At 36.8% G+C, this 23,418-nt stretch overlaps 1 protein-coding gene and 1 long non-coding RNA gene across 2 annotated transcripts; one reads left to right on the top strand and one right to left on the bottom strand.

Annotated features, from left to right (window-relative positions):
• Nucleotides 1–8,911: 8,911 nt before the first annotated feature.
• Nucleotides 8,912–15,737, bottom strand: LOC109010266 (probable serine/threonine-protein kinase At1g54610). Its single transcript, XM_035686040.1, has 6 exons — nucleotides 15,306–15,737; nucleotides 14,205–14,801; nucleotides 13,914–14,132; nucleotides 13,476–13,570; nucleotides 12,464–12,569; nucleotides 8,912–11,177 (listed from the first exon to the last, which is right to left on the bottom strand). The coding sequence occupies exons 1-6, from the start codon at nucleotides 15,735–15,737 to the stop codon at nucleotides 10,761–10,763; spliced, it is 1,866 nt and encodes a 621-aa protein (XP_035541933.1). The 3' UTR covers nucleotides 8,912–10,760.
• Nucleotides 15,738–16,319: 582 nt separating this feature from the next.
• LOC109010265 lies at nucleotides 16,320–18,299 on the top strand. Its single transcript, XR_001999184.2, has 2 exons — nucleotides 16,320–16,557; nucleotides 17,887–18,299. It is a non-coding gene; the product is annotated as an uncharacterized LOC109010265 (long non-coding RNA).
• Nucleotides 18,300–23,418: the final 5,119 nt, after the last annotated feature.

Here is a 23,418-nt window from a genome sequence, read left to right as displayed (position 1 = left end):
GGCTTCGACTCTTTTAAAAACACTTGATGTACGTATTGAATATTAATTAGACATGACTATATATATATATAGAAAAATTATATTCATCATCTTAACTTCTATCATCTCATGATGTGGCATTAAATGATATGTTTACAAGTGAAATGTAATAAATAATTTACAATTACCTAATGCCACATTATAGGATGATGGAAGGATGATGGAAGTTGGAATGATGAGTAGCATTACTTATAGTGTGCAATTCCATGCACTCTCTTCGAAAAAATAAATAAATCTAGAATTTAAATGATAAAAATTATTTTTTTAATAATAGATTCCATCTTTTTTCAAAGAGATCAGTGCGTGAAACTTACAAATGCTAGATTGCATCTAGCATTACTCTATATATATTGATCACACTTATTTTCTTATAATTAATATATTGTAATTTGTATTTTTGGATTATGTTCCTACCCATATGCTCATGTGAGCCTTGTTTTTATTAGTTTAGACAAATTATTGCTGAGAAGAAAAAAAAAGAAAAGATATTTGATGCAAAAATTTGTGGGAGTAGACAGTTAACTTTGTCCCTGCATGGCCTCATGCCCATATGGCAATTGCATGCGCAAAGTCTTGGTGATTCACAAAAGTTAATTATTATTCACTCAACCGTAATCCGACTTATTTTCCAAATAATTTATCCAATTAATCATGACCCCACAGTTGAATTCATCAGCTAGCTAGCTAGCTATAGGTACTTTAGTTTAAGGTGATGGGAAATGCCAAGTCTTGAGTCATTTTTAATCCTAATTACTTAAACACAAAAAGTAATAATAAAAATAAAATTAATATTTATAATTACTATCACAGATAATATAAAATTACTTTTTAGTCCTTAATCAATTAGTGTTTATGTTATTAAGTTTGTTACTAAGTAATTATTTACCTATAAATAGTAGTCTGATTTCATGTAATAACTCAAGTTGAATAAAATGGAAAGTTCTTCTTCTCTTCTTCTCTCAGTTTACTTTCTGGAATTGTTTCATGGTATTAGAGAGAATACTTTAGGGCTTCTCTTCTGTTCATCACAAAGATCAATCTTTCCACTACAAGAATAGCTACCTCCTCTATTTCGATCAGTGTGGAGTCCAGTCTGTATCATCTCCAAAATGGAGATTCACTTGGTTCAATGTTAGTCTCCAATCTTCTTACTGGTGATAACTACAACAGTTGGTGCAGATCGATGGAAATGGCGTTGAAGGCCAAGAACAAGATAAGCTTTATAAATGGGGCAATAGTTCAACCTGCCGTAGAAGATTCCTCGTATGGTGTATGGGATTGGTGCAATAGCATGGTTTTATCATGGATTCTGAATTCAGTGTCCAAAGATATTGGGGAGACAATTGTGTATGCAAGAACATCAAAAGAAATGTGGGATGAATTAAAGAATCAATTCTATCAAGGAAATAGACCAAGAATTTTCCAATTGCAAAAAAAACTTTCGTTGTTATCTCAAGATCAAACCTCTGCGATTATATACTATCGCAAGCTTAAATGTCTATGGGATGAGTTAATGAATTATAATCAAATGCCTAATTGTACTTGTGGGGCATATAAAAATTGCACTTGTAATGCTGCACGTATATTTGTTGAGTATCAACAACAACAACATGTGATTATGTTTCTTATGGGTTTAAGTGAAGAATTTACACATGTTAAAGGTCAGATTTTGATGTGGGCCCTTTACCTTCAGTTACTAAAGTTTTTTCTTTAGTAATTCAAGAAGAGAAATAGAGGGAGATTGTGTCCATGGGAAGAATAAGTTTTGAACCTAATGTTGCCTTTATAAATAAGAAGGTTGAGAATTCAAAGCTTAACGCTGGAAAACAACAATACAGAAGGGAAAAGGTCTTGTGCACTCATTGTGGAATGACTTATCACACAATGGATAAGTTCTACAAACTACATGGATATCCTCCAAATTTCAAACATAAAGGGAAAGTTTCGTTAACAAATCAAGTTATAGCCCAACCTGTGAATACACATTTTGATTAGAATTACATGTCATTCTCTCAAGAAGAGTATCCGCAACTACTTGCATTAATTCATCCACAACCACAATCAATTGAAGTACAAAAGATCAGCCATCAAGTAGCAACCGTTACATCTAAGCCAAATGTTTTACCTTCCTCTTCTTTTTCAGGTAAAACAAATTTTTCTTATCATAGTAAACCAATTTATCATTCCAGTTTTTCATTTATGAAGAATGATACCTCACATTCAATCAATTCAATCTCTTGGATCATAGATACAATTGCTATAGACCATATCATTCATTCAATAAATTTGTTTACCACAATCACACGAGTTCTAAATACCTTTGTTAAATTGTCGAATGGAGAAAATGTTACAGTCACTCATCTTGAGACTTTCCATTTATCAGAAAATTTGGTTTTGAAAGATGTATTATGTGTTCCAAGTTTTTCATATAATCTTCTTTCGGTAACCAAACTTACATCTGATCAGAATTGTTGTTTCATTTTTATTCCTGAGATTTGCTTTGTAAGGGGCCTTACCCAATGGAAGATGATTGAGAAGGGTAGAAAAGTAGCTGGGCTATATTTTCTGCAACAACCATCAGTGAGTACAGCTAGTAATTCCTTTGTTTCACCTAGTGTAAATACCATATATGATCCTTCCTATCAATTGTGGCACAATAGATTAGGTCACCCATCTTCATCTAAGTTGTTGGTCCTTTCAAAGTCGATTCCAAACTTTGCTTCTAATAAAATTGTACATGAAAAACATTGTACACTGTGTCATTTGACAAAACAAAAGCGTCTATCATTTTCAATACATTCTTACAAGCCCAGTTCTATATTCCATTTAATTCACTGTGATATATGGGGTCCTTTTTCAGTACCCACTCATGATGGTTTTAAGTTTTTCCTAACAATTGTTGATGATCATTCAAGATCTACTTGGGTATATTTGATGAAATCCAAATATGAAGTTAGGAATATTTTCATAGCTTTCTATAATCTAGTTTCTACACAATTTCAAAAACAAATAAAATGTGTCAGAACAGATAATGGCTTAAAATTTCAAATGAAAGAATTTTTCTGTTTCAAATGAATTATACATCAAACCTCATGTGTTGAGACTAAACATCAACATCTTCTTAATGTAGCAAGAGCTTTAAAATTTCAATAAAATGTTCCATTAAATTTCTGGGGTGAATGTATTTTAACAGCCACTTACATCATCAATCACATTCCTTCTCATATTCTTAATGATCAATCACCACAACAGATCTTCTATGGTGATTCTCCTTCTTATAATCATTTCAAGGTTTTTGGTTATTTATGTTATGCTTATACTCTAAGCCATAACAGATCAAAGTTTTCACCTAGAGCAAGAAAATGCATCTTTGTTGGTTATCCATTTGGAACAAAATGGTACAAATTATATGATCTTGATTCACATAAATATTTTGTTTCTCGAGATGTAATATTTCATGAAACTATATTTCTATTTTAGAATACAGTTTCTTCACAGCCATCCTTATTACCATCTGAGTTAGTATTACCTTCTCCAATTCCAGATCTTGTTTCACAATCCTCAAATAATTCTAATTCCAATTTAACATCAGATTACTCTAATCTTCCACATCAAATTCCATCCAACACTTCAAATAATTCACATCAAGTTCCATATCAAACTTCACATCAGATTCCAAATATTCCCTCGCTACAAGATACTATTAATTTTCCTCCTCTTCGAAAGCCCACTAGACAGTAGAAAGCTCCTGGTTATTTGCAAAATTATCATTGCAACTTGGCAACTTCTACTTCTACCACATCTTCTGCTGGCTCATTGGTTATAAATTTAGGTAACAAATATAGCATTTCTGAATTTTTATCTTACAAACATTTATCTCCTTTTCATAAAGCTTTTAACATTTCTATTTCATCCCATACAAAACCTGAATTTTATCACCAAGTAGTTAAGCATTCTCATTGGAGAAATGCTATGTCAGATGTCAGTTGAGTTAACTGCTTTAGAATCGAACAATACTTGGACCCTTATTGACCTGCCACCAAATAAAAATTCAATTGGTTGCAAATAGGTATATAAAATAAAGTTTAATGCTAATGGCTCAATTGAGAGATATAAGGCAAGATTAGTTGCAAAAGGTTATACTCAAAGGGAAGGGCTTGATTACCTAGAAACTTTTTCCCCAATTGTAAAGATGGTGACAGTAAGATGTTTTTTTGTCTCTGGTAGCAATACACAATTGGCATTTAATACATTTAGATGTAAATAATGCATTTTTTTATTGTGATTTGGAAGAAAACGTATACATGAGACCACCACCTGGTTATCTTAGAAAGGGGAACAATCGAGTTTGCAAATTACAGAAATCATTATATGGGCTTTAATAAGCTTCTAGGCAGTGGAACTCAAAATTCACTACAGCCTTATTTGATTTAGGATTTTTTCAATCCAAATCAGACTATTCTTTGTTCACAAGAAATAAGGATGATTCTTTTGTAGCTTTCTTGGTGTATGTAGATGACATACTATTAGCAAGTATTAGCAAGCTCTGATCTCTCTGCTATCCAGAATATTAAAACCTTTTTAAGTGCTCATTTCAAATTAAAGGATTTAGGTCTTGTTAAATACTTTCTAGGCATGGAGATTGCCCAATCCAAAAAGGGAATTTCTATATGCCAAAGAAAGTATGCACTGGAAGTCATTGCAGATGCTAAGTTATTGGCTTCTAAACCAGTAGATTTTCCTATGAATTCTCATTGCAAACTCTCAAAGGATAATGGCAAGTTACTTGAAGATGCAACAGTCTACAGAAGACTTATTGGCAGGCTACTTTATCTCACTCACACCAGGCTAGATATCACATTTTCAGCTCACCATTTAAGTCAATTCCTTGACGCTCGAATTCTTCATATGCAAACTGCCCTTAGAATTTTGAGATATGTTAAAATGGCACCAGGTCAAGGATTTTTTTTCCCCTGTTTCTTCCTCAATTCATCTAAAGACCTTTGCTGATTCAGATTGGGCTAGTTGCCCTGATACAAGAAGATTCATTTCTGGTTATTGTGTATTCATTGGTGAATCACTCATTTCTTGGAAGTCCAAGAAGCAAACAACAGTTTCAAGGTCCTCTACAGAAGCTGAGTATAGGTCTATGGCCTATGCTATTTGTGAGTTAACTTGGTTGAAGTCCTTGCTGTCAGATTTTCATCAGAATCATCCTCAACATTCCTTATTATTCTGTGACAATCAAGCTGATCTACATATTGCAGCTAACCCAATGTTTCATGAGAGGAAAAAACATATTGAATTGGATTGTCATCTCATTAGAGAGAAAATACAAACTGGACTGCTTAGAACATTGCATGTATCTTCATCTCATCAACTTGCAGACTTACTGACTAAGCCTCTTGGTTCTGCAAATTTTCATGCTTTGCTATCCAAGATGAATGTCCATAATATCTACCATTCATCTTACGGGGATTATCATAGATAATGTAAAATTACTTTTTAGTCCTTACTATAATCAGTTAGTGTTTATGTTATTAAGTCTGTTACTAAGTAATTGTTTACTTTAGTCTATAAATAATAGTATGATTTCGTGTAATAACTCAAGTTGAATAAAAGGGAAAGTTCTTCTTCTCTTCTTCTCTCAGTTACTTTTTGGGAGTTGTTTCAGTTACTACCACCAAAATCTTTCCATAGCAAGGCCCTATATATATATATATATATATATATATATATATATATAGTACCTTAAATATTATTCATGCATCGAATTGAAGAAACAAAAAAGAGAAGTGCTATTACTACAAAGTATAATATGTTTCATTTACTAATTTATAATGGGTATCATGATCGAATTAAAGTCTTTCAGCATAAATGAACTTGGATTTAAGTACGTTCTTACAAATTCTCCCCAATGTTCTTGTTTGTATAGATATGTAGAGGGACAGATATATAGCTGGTTAGGCAGATCATGATCATCTTGATACTAACCATTATAATCAATTGCAAATGTGTGTGTGTGCATGTGTGTGTGAGAGAGAGAGAGAGAGAGAGAGAGAGAGAGATGTTCAATTTGACAATATTTTTTGGATGGCGATCAGGAACTCAAACTCATTAATCACTGTAGAGCGCAACGCTTGAATAATCCAACAAGTGATTGGTTGTACAAGATTGGATTGTACTGAGACATGTTGGGACTGGGGAGCCGAGATTCCAAACATGTTTTGAGATATTTGGCTTCGAAGTATGCATATATATATATGACTGTGACCATCACCCTGCATGGGCACATGCATGTCCCCGTGAGATCATCATGTTGACAAGAACTTCCTACCTCGATCCAATATTGCAAAGGAAATCGGATCGACCCTTTCAATGGGGTACCCCGCAATTATGTCAAAACTATAATTAGCTACAATTGGGATCAATGGCTCTCTCTCTCTCTCTCTCTCTCTCTATTATAAATCTTCATTTAATTAAGTTAAGATCGTTAATTTGGACAAAACTTTAGCGAAATGCATGCATGCCAAAACAACATTAGCAACATCAAAGTAGTGATAATTTAGATATGATGAACATGAAGGCCGCAGCTGGCAGCATGTTGGTTGTTAGGTATGATTTTATGTTTCTCAAAAGATTTTGTTTGGGACCACGAAATTATTAAATCTTTAATTATTTACCCTAAATATTAAGTTTATAAACGCATGCATGCATGCAAGGTTTTATATAGCTAGATTAATGATTTGGACCCAACATGTCGGATTCCGGTCTACAATATCAGCCCCATTGAACGCTATCATGCATGTACGAATCCAGGCCGGTGGCCATGCTCTCACGATCATAATTAACGGAAGTAAGCAACAAAGTAGTTGAACGTAGCTAACTTGCTATTAATACTGTAGAGTGATCGATCGATCTATTTCATCAATTCAGTTATCTTATCTTTTCTAGTACTACTTTTAAATCTTGAAATTCAAACAAAACTCTTAAGACGTACAGGGAGTATGACTAGCTAGGGCGCCTAATCTCACCGCACGAATCATTTATTTGCAATATCGGCCAGTACTTTGGATATCGATCTGATCTTTAATATTTTAAGTCGAGCCTGCGAGATTCATGCATGCACCAACCAAGCCATATATACATGATGAGTCCCACACCTCTAATCTATGCTCTATATATGTTTGAGAAATGAGTTGTGCAAGTTCTAGACAGACAAGATTTGTGCAATTCCTTTGTAAACTAGTGGACTCTACCTTAAAAAATATATATAAAAAAAAAAACTTAATATTTTTTAGTGGAACTTATTTTTTTACAAAAGACTTGCATGTGTGAGCTAGGCTTGTCTGTTTGAAACTTGTACCTAACATTACTCATATCTGCTATCACACAAACCACTATATATAGCTTACTCTGGCCAGCTTGGTCATGCATGGCTCTGCCGAATCTAACCATCTTTGCCCCTCCCCCTCCGACACATGAACCCTACACACATTACTACCATGTACGGGTGTCTCTCCGGTTTATTGTCAAAATCCAGTTTGGTTCATTCATATCTATATATCCAATTCCGTTCTCGCTTTCTCTTAACAACAATTTGGAATTGGATCAAAGTGAGAAAGCTAGATCTATTAAAATCATCCAAACAGACAACTACAATGCCTCTCTTTTGGTTGTTGCTTTAAAATGCTGCTGCTCTATAGACCACTATTTGGATTCCATACAGACCGTCATTTTAGACAATCCCTGGCCGGAGTACTAATGTATAATGTGGTCCAATGTAATTCTTTTACTTTTATTTTAACCATTGTGTCTTGTACGTACGTGTAATGATATTGTTGTTAGGCAGCATTTGAAAAGAAATAAGAAACCCACCAAGACATTCAAAGCACAATAACATGTGATCACCTACTATCTTAGTCCATACTTTTACAAGAAATGATTGAACTTGATTATCACAGCTTCCAATAAAGGAAGAGGCCACTAGCATAAATTAATATTGAGTGGTTTTTTCAATATAAGAGGTAAAAACTGATCGATATACAGAGATGTCAGCCTACATATATGGTAGTTTTCCTTCTATCAAGTCGATTATAGATTTAGATTATGTGGAATCACTACTTATTTCAAAAATTTAAATTGATAGTAAGAGTTAGATTCTATTATTTATTTTATATTTTAACGGATCATTTACAGTACTCTACATTGAGTCTAAGCGCGCAATCATATGTAGACAATTGTGGGACTTGCTTACGAAGAGGATCCTCTAGTTTAGGGAGCACATTTCATAGATCATATACCACAATTACTAAAGCTCGTGCTTGTTCCTAACAGATACTTGCACGAGATTATCCTCACCACAAAAAATATATATATATTCTGCATTAAGAATAACCAGAGAGATATATGCAAGAAAGTAGAGTGAACATGATAATGCCCTAATGCATGCATGAAACATGAAGGCCCCACAGAGCACCAAGCCAGCAAAAGTAGGGCATAAAGTGGGGAGATCATGACTCCATATTGCTTTTCATAAAGATTAGGTAATTGGCTTATTTCCACTATTCCTATAAATTGACACAGCAATATATATATATATATATATATATATATATATATATATCTGTGTGTGTGTGTGTGTATATATATATATATTCTTATCCCCCCAAAAACGAATTCAAACGCATTCCCCCAAGTTGGCCAAACTAAACCTTGATCTTAAAGTGGATGATCCCCACCACCATCGATCACTCTCAACCTTGTGAACTCATTTTTGCTAATTAAGTTAATTAATGGCATCTATGCCCCACACCCACTGGCCCTCATGATTTCCAACAGTCACAAAAACCCTTAAAGCAGCCTTCCTTCCAACATCACACATGGACCGCCACCACACCGAATCATTAATGATGCTGATCACAACCCTTTCTCTAGCTAGCATTTCTGATCCTTCTCGAGTCTCGACCGACGACTCGACGACCCTATATATATATATAACACAGAGAATACATTTTCCTAGCAAATTGAGTTAGTTTATGGCCATGGAAAAGAGCAGGTCATTCCCAGAATACTCCTCGTCATATTCCGGGGAATTTGGGTTCCAGGATCGGGAACAAGCAAACTCCTACAACTTTAATGGGCCGTGTGAAAAGGGAAACGGCTTCGCTACCTCAAGTGATCCAGAGCTGAAGAGGAAAAGGAGGATTGCTTCTTATAACGTCTTCACCTTGGAAGGTAGGCTTAAGTCTAATGTAAGGAACAGCCTCAAGTGGATCAAAGGCAAGCTAAGCGATATACGTTATGGTGTGTGATGATCAGTCATGTAATTTAGAGTACTCTGATCTGTAACCTCTCTCTCTCTCTTTCTCTCTCTCTCTGAGGTCTCACTTCTCATTCTCTGTATATTTTGTTTCGTGGTCTTGTTTGATATTTGGTGATCGAGGGAAATTTTCTTCAAAAGAGTGGAGAAAAAAGGAAGAGATCTTGAGAGGAATTATTCCCTCATTGAAAAACATCATGTCAAAAGTGTCATGATGTTTGATCATATTACAAGTGTGAAACGTCCCTTGTGTCGAAAAAAGAATGCCATCCATGCATCACAGTACGAGAGTACGGTATTGGGGTGTAATATGGTTTTTGGTGACATATATTTAGTTGTGTTTTCTTTTTTCTCTTATATATGATTAGGAATAAAAAAGGAAAAAAAAAACCAAAAATTAGAACGATTTTATTAACGATCCTTCAGAGTTTTTTCTTTTCAAACTAGTTTTAACCATTTTCTGTTCACTGTTCTATGCATATATGCGAAAGTGATGGACACAAAAATTGAATTAATATGGAGGTCAGTTAATTTAATTGGGTCGTGATCACACGCGGCCTAAATCATGTCAACAAGCCACAATGATCTTATCCACATATATATAATATGGAGCTGACAGAAGTTGGAGCTATTAACTTATAATAAGGAAGCTCGATCTAGAAGCATGCAATCTAATCATGAAGACAGAAATTAAACGGTGATGGGATAAGGAGTTTCATCCCTGAAAATTTGTTCAAGGCTGGGCAAAGGCCAGGGGGGCAAACCAAAACTCATCTCCTGGATTTGGGTATACTTTGGGTACTTCAGATTTGGCAACACACAAGTACTTTAGCCTAAGCTTTGACAGACCTGGATTATGTTTATTCGTACGGAAACTCAAGACATGATCATAAATGTCTTGATGATGATGTTGATCTCTAGGGGGAAATCAGTAATAACAAAGTACAATAATAATTCGGCCTCATCACTCCTATATATTTTGATTTTGCTGTCTGTTGGACTCAAGCCTATCATGAGTTAAATCTCAATTAAATTGCACCGACGTTGTTGATTGGCATAAAACGACGAGGAGTTGATTTTTTTTTTTTTTTTACTTTCTAAGCAAGGCACTAGTTTAAGCAGGATGGTAATTGATATTTTTTAGCCGGGTGGTAAGGGAAGGTCATTGATCTTGTGCATGTCATATTAAACAAAAAAGCAGAACATTGTCATGTCTGAATCTACAATATCACCAAAAACAGGTGACCACTTGTAGCAGAATATCTTCTGACTAACAACATATGTTTATTCTTTTTGGCCCAAAAAGGAGAAAACAAAAATGGTTATGAAACTCACAGATAGTCTGTAATAACTTGAGAAAAAAATACTTGTCTGAACTATTTATAGTCACTCAAGTGTCCTAATCATCAATTGCATAGACATGATCAAAATGATTTCTTAGACCTGTTTTTCTGAAATCTCTTGTGGATGCAGACCTATGGACAGGCTTAAACCTGAACATGTCATTGTCTTTCACTGCAGAGGTGGGCAGTGCAGGCAGGTTCCTGGTGTTCTTGCTAGAATTGGGATGAACCTCATGATGTGTATTCAGTAACATTCTTGGATTGAAAGAAACATCTGGGGAGAGCGAGAAATGTGGGCTCGCTGTTTGGCTGGAGAGCTTTACAACAGACGAGGTACTACTTGCAGTTAAAGTTGGGCTCTCTGTACGGCTTGCTGGCTTTACACCAGAGGAAGCACTGCTGGTAGTGCTATCCGGCTCTTGGAATTGTACATCTAGCTCTGCAGTCTTCTCCTGCTCCTGGAACAACAGATTTTAGACATGACACATTAATTCTAACATATTTTAGTCATTGCAATTGCAACCTTAAATCAACAATGATTCATGCATACTATCATTGTACAAAAGCAGTGGCAAAGGGAAGGGGAGATGGGGTTTGATCTATCTTTTTCTCCAAAATCTAGAGATGGCCCCCCTTGATTGTTTTCGTGTCCCTTTCGTTGATAAATACTAGATGAGCCACTGTAGAAACATAGTGCACACTTGGGATATATGCATTAAATATGAATTGTGAGATGTGTTATCTTTCACTCGATTGTTGTGTGGTACCAACAAACATCCTTCATCCACCCACGTCCCATTGCCTTTCAAAAGCAAAAAAGAACCGCACTAAGAAAAAGTTTGCTGGCTTAAAAAACACTAAGTTCACCTTTGCACCCTGTACCTATCCTCACAAAATTTAGTTGCTCGCTCTTGTGGATTAGGTGTTGACAGAATGCCTTTTTTTTTTTTTTGTTAACTTTGATAGATCTTGATTAAGTGGCTGTTATTGGATTTGCACAAGATCTGGTCCAGCATGATCGAACAAAAAATATTGAAATAGGCACACACTTTATTAAGGAGGAACTGTCTGAAGGCATTATCTTTAAACCTTACGCGAAGACTGGAGAACAGCTTGCAGACATCTTGACTTTCATTATTTTGTTGTCTCTCATTATTTATGTTTTGATTTTCTGGTGTTTGTATAAACAACAGAATACATATTGGGATGTTTTTCTTACAGTCTGAGCATTCTAAGCTTAGGATGTTTTTCTTCCTTTGGGATGTGCTGGAGAAGTGAAGGGATATCCAAATGAGCATCAAGCAGAATGTTCCTAGGTGCTGTTGACAGTGTGGAAGGGTGTATCATTTTTTCCATCTTTAGACTAGTTTTGGATAGAGGAGTAGCTACCACTCTCACGATAGTGTTAAGATATAAAATAAATAATAAAATTTATCTCTTTTCATGAGCTTAAATTTTTGGATTAGTGGTGATTTCACATAGTATCAAAATAGAAATTCTGAATTCGAATCCTGACTTTACACTATCACATTTAATTAAATATTCAACGCATTTGGCCATCCATTGAGGGAGAATCTAGTCCACACGTGAGAGGGAGTGTTAAGATATACAATAAATAATAAAATCTATATCTTCTCATCAGTTTAAACTTTTGAAACAAGTGGTAATTTAACACATATCTCTGCTTTTCTTCGTTAGTGTGTGTGTTGGGAAGCTGAAAAGGGGGAGAGGGGTTCTGGTTTCAAGGCTTATTTTTTACCTTTGGAGGATATTCTTTATCTTCCTTAGGCTTTTCAGTGGCTAGATCTTTTCTCCTGCGCTCACGAACTGTCCTGGACCGATGTTTCATTCGAGAATTCCTGTACCTGAAAAAAAAAAAGCAATTGGATTTCAATTCTGATCACTAAAGCCTGCACTGGTTTATGTTTATGGTGAATTCAGAAGTACAGCATGATAATGCTACATGAAAGCAATAGAAAGTGCTGATTAATAGGTTGCAGTTATTACAAGGGGAAGAACCTTAAACTTTCCTGAGGACAGGGTGCCTGGTGCCAGCATGCCACTGATTCAAATGCCAAGTTGATTTTGAAATTCAATTGGCAACGTTACCATAATTATAAAATAGTTATTGCAATGTAGTTAGGTCCGCCTGAATACTTTCATGGCCCAAGACTCACAGATTTTGTGTACTTCTCCATCTAGATATCTCAAATCAGTGTTATTGAATTTGTGTTCATAGAAGGATCATCAGTGAGCGTGTGTGGGTTCATGCATTCCCGAAAATCCATATTAAACATATTCGAAAAGTTTACCATCATATAACTGGCAAACATTCAAGTTTTGAAACAAAAAGTGTGGATAAGGGTTATACAGGGAAGTTCTCTTGATTAAAAAACAACAACATCCATGCATCTAATCCTTTTTTTTATCAAAGAAAAATTCTACTCATCATCCTCACACCACACATTACGCATGATGTTTTAATTTTTTATTTTTTTTCCCTTACCAAATGTGTGGTGTATGGATGATGACTGATGAGTAGAAGAAACTAAATTAGTTTAGGAGGAATAAAACCAAAAAAAATTAAAATAAATAAAGATAAGTGCAGTGTGTGAGATGATGAGTAGCAAAGCTCGTCAATTTGAGAACACCAATACTGTTTATTCAAATACATAAAAGTTTATTGTGAGAAAAACACTACAGTGCTGTTAGAAAAGTTTGTTACTCGAGAGAAAGAGGCACTTTGTTTGGTAAGTAGGAAAGGCACTCACTTTCTCTCTTCATTGGCCTCCTTCAGTTCATCATCTTTGCTGTGGATTACAGGCAGATCTGAAAGGTCGCATGCCAATGGACTTGTGTGAAAGAACTGCAAAAGTAGAATGTATTTCCAGTCAGAATGGACTTCTTAATTAGCTTGACATTTTCAGTAAAAATGAACTCTGCTCTGCAATCTAGTATAGGGTCTTTTGGGATCCTCAATATTAAAAACTTCAGTAAAATTCTGACAATAAAGTCAAACCATGCTAGACAGGGTCATGTTTTGTAAGTTTAAATAAGAGTCTTTTTGTAGAACTCTTATTTGCCAAGCATGTTAATTGTCACAAATTAAAGAAGCAAATTAAAATCATTAAGCATTAAAAAGGGCCCAGTTAAACATATTTACTTTCAACAAGTCTATATATAGCAGAAATCTTGTACTTAGTACTTACTTCATTTTGGAGAGCTAAGGATGCACAGCCCCTATATGCTGGGTCCAGAGCAAGAAGAGTGTTCAACAGACCCAAAGAAGATGCAGGGAACTCGCTGAAAGTCTCTGTAAGACTAGGTCTGAATTGTGGAATTCTGAATTTCGAAGATAGTTTCAACTTTTTCCAATACTCATCTGAAGGTGTGCCACATAGCTTGAAAATCCGGTGAAGTTGCTCAACCTAAAATGCACAGAAAAACATGATAATCTGAAAAACCAGCAACCCATGATTATGATTGGACTGGAATATTACCTCTGTTCTAGCCGGCATTATTGGGCTCCCGGAAAACATTTCTGCCAAGAGGCATCCAGCACTCCAAAGATCAATACCAACACCATAATCAGTAGCTCCTAATAACAGCTCAGGGGCTCTGTACCAAAGTGTCACAACTCGGTTTGTGAGACGACGGTTTCGAGTGTAATAATTTGCAAGCCCAAAATCTGCAATCTTTAGCATCCCATTTTTATCTATCAATAAATTTGCTCCCTTTATGTCTCGATGCAAAATTCCCTTATCGTGGCAGTGCTGCAGCCCTGAGAGCAGTTGATGCATATAGCATTTGACCTGCGCTTCAGTAAGCTTTCCTTCAGGACGAGAGATGATTGTTGCCAAATCCGTCTGCATGAAATCGAAAACCAGATACAGACTGTATTGCAGTCTTGAAGTAGCCAATCCTTCTAGTTTTATTATGTTGGGGTGATTGAGCTGCTGCAATATCATTATCTCTCGCGCCATGAATTTAACACTCTCAGGTTCAGACGTGTCAAAACGGACTTTCTTTAGAGCAACAATCTTGTTGGTGTCTCTATCTCGAGCTTTATACACGTTGCTGTAAGTTCCCTGTCCCACCTGTAATACCAAAAATTTGCGAAAAATCAACCCTTCTTCCAAGTCAAGTTAAACCAACAGTTTTTCTGCAGTTTGGTTGTGATGGATATGAAGGAAGGGAAGAGAAAACCAAACTTAAGATCGTTTGCTTTTGAAAATGAGGTGTAGTTTCTTTCTTTTTGCTTCCAATGATTCATTCATAATTCGGACAGGGCTACTTCTCGGTACACAGAAATTTCTGAGGAAACAATAGACTGTCTAGAACTAAAATGCATATCCGACCTTTCAAATTCTTTGAATTAACAACAACAACTAGAGATTTAACATAGACAGGGAGCCCGATTATCAGTAACCAAGAATAAAATATATACTTCAGTTCATATTGCACCATTACTCATGATTTTTAGCGAAGAGACCATTCATATTAATGTATACCAGCAATCAGTCTAACCATGTGCGTTTGGAACAACAGAAAATAATACTGAAATCGAACACATGCACATGCACATGCACATGCACACATACCTTAGTAAGCATAACATAGGAGTCGGCACTCCTTGGAACCAAACCAGTCAGAACCTGTCTTGGAATATTATCAGTTAGCCATTTTGGCCATCCATCCACCAACTCAATCTCTTCGATTGGCTTCAACCACGATATTCTCTGTGACATACTTCCACCATTACCACCACCATCTCCGTCTCTTTCTCTACCAATCAACTTCCCTTCTCCTCCAACATCTCCTACATCCCCATTTTTATTACCATAAGAAACATGTAGCTTCCTGGACTCGGCCCTATTGTTCTCCTTTCCAGAGCCCCTATGCATGTCCCTTTGACCCGTTGATCGTCGATGACCCGCAAATCCACCTCTTCCGACGTAGCCATTTTCTTGTTTCAACTTGCCTAAGCCTCTAGATTCTGAGCTCTCTGGAGGCTTGGCCTGAACGCAGCCCATGCCTTTCAGGTTCTAGTCCGCGTAGTAATACTCTTCGTTGCTGACAATTTAAGATAGTATAGGAGAAACATAACATCATGAAGGAAAAGAAAAATGAGAAAAAAGAAAAGAATGACATCTGGGGATAATCTGAGAGAGAGTAGCAAGGAGGTTGGCCGTCCTGGCCGGCTTTTTTGGAATCTTTCTACGTGGAAGAAGCAGAAGACCTTTTCTTGATATTTATAGCTTTCTCCGCTTGAGTGCAAAGAAGACTTTCCAAATAAAAAACTCGATTCCCGAGAATAATAAACTTGATAAGAAACATGTATCGAATCATAAATTCTACGTATGAAAGCATTTCTATATACAATAAGGAAAATTCAACGTATCAGAAAATGGAAATAAAAACATATGAAAGGGTCGTGCATTACAGCCAAAAAGTGTTAACAGGTATTATTACAGCCAACCGGTACGAACCACGTTAGTGGCTAAGTCACGTGTCTTTTCACGTGCATCGGAAACAGGTGGCCTAATAGGACGACCAGAAAGCCTCCAAACACTTTGACACTTCAGCATCTGGGTCCCATGACAGTGTGTGTCTGATCTGGTGTGGAGGGATGTGGGCAATGGCACCATGGCAGTGCTGCACTATAGAGAAGGATATTCATTTCACTCCGTCTTGGTTGCTTCGATTCAGGTGAAAAGTTCTCTCTTTTACGTTTTCTATTTGGCGTTCTTTCTTGGCTAGAAACCTTGAAACATTGGGAAAAGTTTGGGACGTCGGGGCCTCGGAATTTCGTGGAGAAAGAAAATCTGGGTTCGCTCTTTTTGGGTGTCAAAGGTGTGTGCTTTAGTTCTCTCTCTCTCTCTCTCTCTCTCTCTCTCTGGGTTCTGAGATTAGAATGAATTGGCATATATTTTCTTTGCTAGCCTTACTTAGGCTTTGTTCGGTTGCTGCGAAAGCCTTGGAAAATTTCACTTGGTTGGAGGTTTTTTTTTTTGAAGCAACCTCAAAGCGAAAAAAAAAAAAAATGCAAGACAAGTCTTCTTTTTACTGAAACTATTTTCAGAGTCCATTATGGTTGATGCCTTTTTTGTTTGAAATCACTTTGTGTGTGATTACCTGAATTTTGAAGTACAAAGTACAAATGGCATGAACTGCCTAAATATCTTGAATTTCTTTGTTGAGCACCAGCCATTCTACCTGAAATTATTTCCATAGTTTCTCTGTCTTTGGTCTAATTAGTCACAGAAACTAATTATGTCTGCCTGCTTCAAATAGCTACTAACTCAAACGCTAATAAAATTTTGGCTTGACACAGAGAATGGAAAGAGTGGAAAATACAATTAAAAAAATCAACTTCAGTAATATGAAAAAGAAAAAAGCTATTGCTACAATGGTTTTGGACAAGCTTTGATCTAGTTTGGGAGCGTGGGGCAAGTCTGGAGAGAGAGAGAGATATTCAAAGTTCAAACATTAAAGGAAATGATGAAGATACCTCTAACAGTGCAGAGATTTTGACTCTTTGCAGACTTTCCCCGCGATTGAATAGGATTCTGATCAAAATGTTAACATGGGTTTTTTTTCTCAATTAGTATTCTTTTTATTTCTCTTCAAAATCTTGGAGAAAAAAGGTCAAAATTAAGAATTTGGCTGCATAATTTCAACAATTTTTTAATCCAATTCAGTTTAAAATTTTCAGTGTAGTCCTGTCAGATTAGAAGAGTGGCTTGATTAGCTCTTTGTGGGCGATATACTCTTATAAGGATCTTTTAGCTTGCGGAACATTGTCATTTAACTAGATGTGATCAAAGAAGTATAAGCAAGGGACGCAATAGTGGAAAATATTTTAGTAATGTGAGATGCTTGTGGAATATATCGTGGTTATGAAGTGCATATGTAGCACTTGAGCTAAAATTCTAGGCATTTATACATTTAATATCCAAGATTGTTTTACATATCGAAAAAAATCCAAATTGAGTAGCATTCATTTGAATTACTACCTGGTATTGTGGCATGATCAACCAAACAGCTATTGGCAAAACTAAATATGTGGTGTAAAGTATATGAAGCCAAGTTGGGTTACATGCTAGTTAAGCTTAGGGTTAGATTAACTATAAAATGGGCATTTTGAGGCATCTCAATTGTAAAAATTGATTGTTATTACAGGAAGCTGTCAATTGAAATGTGCCGCTATCAACCATGGGAAGATGCTCCACCCCAGGGTGAAGATTTTCCACAAAGAACAGGAAATGGCATAGAGCATATGGAGGCAAGATGGGAAACCCGGATGGCAATGTTAGAGGCTCGAATAGCAAGAGTCGAGGCTCGGGTGGAAAAACTTGAGACAACAATGCTGCAAATGCGAAGGGGGATGCGTGCTGTATGCTTACTGCTTTTGGTTGCTGTGGTGTATTCTATATGCAAATAGATACTGTGATGATTGGACTCATTATTCATTACTGTATTTCTCGCATATGAAATGTATAATAGGTATTTGATGCATATATAGACTGAAGAATCTTCATGCAAGGATGTCTATACAAAAAGAATCTTAATGTAAAGATGTATGTTTAGAAAAATGGTCTTGTTTCCCTTAATGCACTTGGAGCTGCTGCTATATTTAGCAATATGGAAAAGTAATGTCATCCCATTTATGCATGTCACCAAATGTAGGTCTTTAAGTATGAAAATTCAAACATCATGGTATATCAGTCATGACTTTTGCGATTGAAAATGATTGATTTTATGTAGATATTTTCGGCTAAAGGGGATCTCCGGAGAGCAACAAGAGTTATGCACATTTATATCAAATACAAAATCAATCATTTCCTAAATTGTGCACACAATCAACATTGACTACCATTGTCTGCAAGTTGTTTAGCTGCTTCTAGCACTTGGACCATGAAATGGAGGTCAAATATCTTCTCAAGTAAGAAATAATGGGTTTTTCCAGCGCAAGAACTTCTTCAGGGAACAAAGCTGTCAAGCCATGCCATTCTCCTTCCGAGGGTAGGAGAAGATGCCAACTGGCGATGTTTGTAGGCTCCAGCTCAATTCACAGAACTCTCCCATGATGTCCCATTTGAGCTAAAAGAAGCTCAAGCTTGATTGCAAGTTCTACCCCAACTATTATAACAAATTTTAGCTTTGTAAACCGTGGGCAACATAACGCAGTCTGTCATCACGAAGATTGCTCATCAGGCTATGCATACTTATTATTTGAATTGATATCGTGGTGCATGCAAAATTAACTATAACGAAGGTATAATCTTCAAGATCTTCTAGAATTCTTACTTGAATACTTACAGGAGAAGAGTAGATTTATATAGACGTGATATACGGGTCTCACAAACGTAAATTGAGAAATATTTTAGCTACAAATGGATTATACAAAAGTAATCCTACAAACTGACGTGTCTTCATGTGATTCGTCAGATTAAAAAATTACTTTTATTATAAAGTAGATTTAATTAATCATATGAAATTACGTTAGTTTGTAAAATTATTTTTGTGTAATCTATCTGTGGCTGTAGTAGTCCTCACGTAAATTTTTTTTTTTTTTATAGGTAAGAAGTTATATTAATCCATGTAAAAAACAATGCCCAAGTACATGGGAAGTGTACAAGAAAAAGCCTAGTTACAAACTACGCGCTACGGAAAGTAGCATAAAAGTCATTAAAATTCCTCACATACAATACAATAGAAGAAGCCCGGAGTAACAAAGTGTGATGGAAAAATGCCCTAAAACTATCAAGAGAGCGTTTCCTATTTTCAAAACATCGACAATTTCTTTCAATCCATGTGCACCACATTAAGCATAAAGGCACCATCTTCCAAACAGCTGCAATATGACGGTTGCCCCTAATCCCTCTCCAACATGACAATAAATCCAAGACTCTCCTGAGCATCACCCATGCAATACCAAGCCTAGTGAAGATGTCCTCCCATAAAGCCTTGACTACTTCGCAGTGGAGAAGTAAATGGTCTGCTGATTCGCTGTTGTGTCTACACATAAAGCACTAATCGATTAAGTCAAGGCCTCGCTTTTTCAGTTTATCAATAGTCAATATCTTCCCACGGGATGCCGACCAGCCGAAAAAGGCAACTTTAAGGGGTGCATTGCTCCTCCAAATGCTCTTGCAAGGAGACATTGGTGGGATGAACCCTAAAAAACTTGTAATAAGAGCAGACTGGAAATTTCTTGTTCCCGGTGTGTGTCCATATTAGTCCGTCTTCCTTACCTGCTTGTACTTTCAACACGTATAAAACATTGTAGAAATCAACAATGTCGTTCACCTCCTAGTCCTGTACAACTCTAGAAATACTCACTGACCAATGAAAAGAATTAGCAGAAATGCTCATATTATCAGCCACAGAAGCCTCATTGTCTGACGCAATCCTATAGAGCAAAGGGAAAGCATTTTCCAAGGCCACATCGCCACACCAAATATCATGCCAAAATCTGATACGCATGCCCCTTCCCACCTCAAATCTGAAATTACTGAGTAGGTCTTCCCATCCATTTCAAATGAATTTCCAAACACCCACCATGTAGGCACCTCTTACTGCATTAGAGCACCAATCTCCCCAAATGCTCTCATATTTAATGTCGATGATGCTTCTCCAACGAGTGGCCCCTTCTTGATGATACCGCCATAGCCACTTTCCAAGTAGAGCCTTGTTGAAGATTCTCAATTTTCTAATCTCCAAACCACTGCAAGACAAAGAGGTGCAAACTTTATCCCATTTAATCAAATGAGATTTTTTCTCATCTTCTAGCCATCATCACAAGAAGTCACGGAAGATCTTTTCCAGTCTATTTGCCACCTCTGCAGGCAAAGGGAATAAAGATAAAAAGTATGTTGGAAGATTAGACAGTGTGCTCTTAATAAGTGTGATTCGGCCGCCTTTAGACAATAAAATTATCTTCCAACCCGCCAGTTTGGATTCAATTTTCTTAACAATCCCATCCCACATTGCCTTAGATTTGTAGGGAGCCCCCAAAGGAAGTCCCAGATACTTCATAGGCAAGAGTGACACCTTGCAGCCCAAGATGGCAACCACTTCACTTAGATTATTAACCAAACCAACTAGGACTAGCTCAAACTTTGATAATTTCACTTTAAGGCCTGAGACAGCTTCAAAACACAGAATGAGGGTTTTCAAGGAGCGAATTTGATCGGGATCTGAGTCACAAAAAATCATTGAATCATAGGCAAAAAGAAGATGAGCAACTGATAAGCTTTCATGCAAGGAACTACCCACCGAGAAGCCTGAGATGAAACCCCTATCCACCACCCATTCCAACATTCTACTCAATACATCAATTACTAAAATGAATAACAAAGTAGATAAAGGGTCCCCTTGTTTCAAACCCCTAGAGCTGTGAAAGAAACCTTCAAGGATACCATTTATCAAAGTGGAGAAACTAACGGTTGTGATGCAATTTTTTATCCACTGACACCATCTTTCCCCGAAATCGTTCCTGCCAAGTACGGGTGGGCAGCGGGGCCCCACCCCCACTGTCCCGCTCCGCTTCCACCCCGCTCCCGCATGGCGGGGCGCGGGGCCCCCCGCCCCACATCTAGGACCCCTAGCGGGGGCAGGTGGAGGGGAGGGCCCAACCCCGCCCCGCGTTTCCCCCGCCCCCATTTTTTTATATATATATTATTAAATATATATTTATATTTTAAAAATTGTGTATATATAAATATATATTACAATTTGTTAGACTTGTTTACAAAATATGCATTGACAAATTTAAAAACTACATAATTTAAAAATTAATACACTACAATTTACACAAAATATACATTGACAAATTTAAAAACTACATAGTTTAAAAACTAATACACTACAATTTACACAAAATATGCACTAGCAAATTTAAAAATTACATAGTTTTTAAATTATAGTCATATTTATAAAATTTAAATTTATAATTTGGATCTAAAAATATATTTTTAATTACTTTTGTACTTATAAATAATTTTTAAATCAAATAAAAATAGTTTTTTATTTTTAAGTGAAAAGAGGCGGGGCGGATTGGGAATCTGCCCCGCCCATCGGGGCGGGGTATCCAGACCCCGCATCCCGGGGGCGGGGGTAAAAACCCCAACCCCCGCCCCGCCCGCATGGGGTACGGGGAAGGGGTGCCCCTGCCCCGTAGGAGGCGAGTAGCACCCCTACTGCCAAGAATGTACACAAGAAATCTCAATTGACATGATCAAATTCTTTTTCCATATCCAATTTACACAATAGACCTGGGGTACCGCTTCTAACTCTAGACTCCAAGCATTCATTAGCAATAAGAACAGAGTCTAAAATTTGTCTTCCTTTAACCAGCGCACTTTGTGACTTCGAGATGATATTCCCCATAATTTCACTTAGTCTCTTCACAAGAACTTTTGAGATGATCTTATAGACCCCACTCACCAGACTTATGGGCCAGAAATCGTGCACCTCCACCGACCTTGCCCTTTTCGGGATAAGGGCGATGAAAGTAGCATTTAGACTTCTCTCAAATTTCATGAAAGAGTGAAATTCGAGAAAAACTTTCATTAGATCCTCCTTTAAAATATTCCAACAAGTTTGGAAGAAAGCCATTGTTTAGCCATTGGGGCCCCGTGCTTTATCTTTGGCCATCTCATTAAGCACACTAAGTACCTCGTCCTCCTCAAAAGACCTCTCCAACCAAGCTGCACTTGCTTGATCAATTGAATCAAAATCTAGTCTGTTTACCTTGGGTCTCCATTGATATTGCTTCGTTAAAAGCTTGTCATAAAAATAAACAATGTGATTTTTTATCTCAACTCTATCCGTCAAAACCCTGCCTTCCGAATGTAGGATCTCAATGACATTGTTTCTACTATGAGAATTAGAAACTCTATAGAAAAACTTTGTGCACCTGTCCCCTTCCTTCAACTAAAGGGCCCGAGATTTTTGTCTCCAAGAGATCTCCTTCATAAGGGTGATTTTTTCCAGCTCAGCTACTACTACCATTTTCCTTATTTTATCATCCTCCAAAAGAGTACCCCCCCCCCCCCAATTTCTTTAACATCAAAATACTGCAGCTCTTGAGATAGAGTAAAACTCTGGTCATTAATATTCCTAAAGACTTCCAAATTCCATTTCCTTAGATCATTTTTCAAAACTTTTAGCTTCCCAGCCAAAATAAAGCTAGGGGTGCCCGTGAGTTTATAGGAGTTCCACCATGATCTAACTTTCTCCGAGAACCCATCGACCTTTAACCACATATTCTCGAATTTAAAATATCTTCGTCCCAGTGAAGACCCCCACAATCTAATAAAAGGGGGAAGTGATCGGAGCAAAGTCTAGAAAGCCTTTTTTGGCAAAGGTTTGGGAAGTGGACCTCCCAGGAGGAAAATACAATGAACCTATCCAACCTAGACCAAGCCCTCTCGTTAGACCAAGTGAAATCTCCTCCAGCCAAAGGTAGATCAACCAGTTCCATCTCAAAAATAAGTGCTGAAAAATCAGTCATGATTGAGCTCATGCTGGAATCCCCTGATCTTTCACGCGGGAATCGAGTGACAATGAAATCGCCTCTAATACACCACGGGATTTCCCACCAACTACACACACCAGCTATTTCGTCCCAAAGAAATTGTCTTTTGTTGTCAAGATTTGGCCCATAAACACCTAAGAACCCCCAAACAAAAGCATCTTCTACATTTG

Source organism: Juglans regia, chromosome 15 (genome assembly GCF_001411555.2).
Source record: "Juglans regia cultivar Chandler chromosome 15, Walnut 2.0, whole genome shotgun sequence".
NCBI lineage: Eukaryota > Viridiplantae > Streptophyta > Magnoliopsida > Fagales > Juglandaceae > Juglans > Juglans regia.
This window is presented reverse-complemented; position numbering and strand designations above follow the sequence as displayed.

Excerpts from the sequence above, each read along its gene's own strand:
- LOC109010266 (XM_035686040.1), bottom strand. The coding sequence starts at position 15,737 with ATGGGCTGCGTTCAGGCCAAGCCTCCAGAGAGCTCAGAATCTAGAGGC. Across the intron at positions 13,571-13,913 it reads CCTTAGCTCTCCAAAATGAA|TTCTTTCACACAAGTCCATT; the intron begins GTAAGTACTAAG and ends CTACTTTTGCAG. Across the intron at positions 12,570-13,475 it reads GAGGCCAATGAAGAGAGAAA|GTACAGGAATTCTCGAATGA; the intron begins GTGAGTGCCTTT and ends TTTTTTTTTCAG.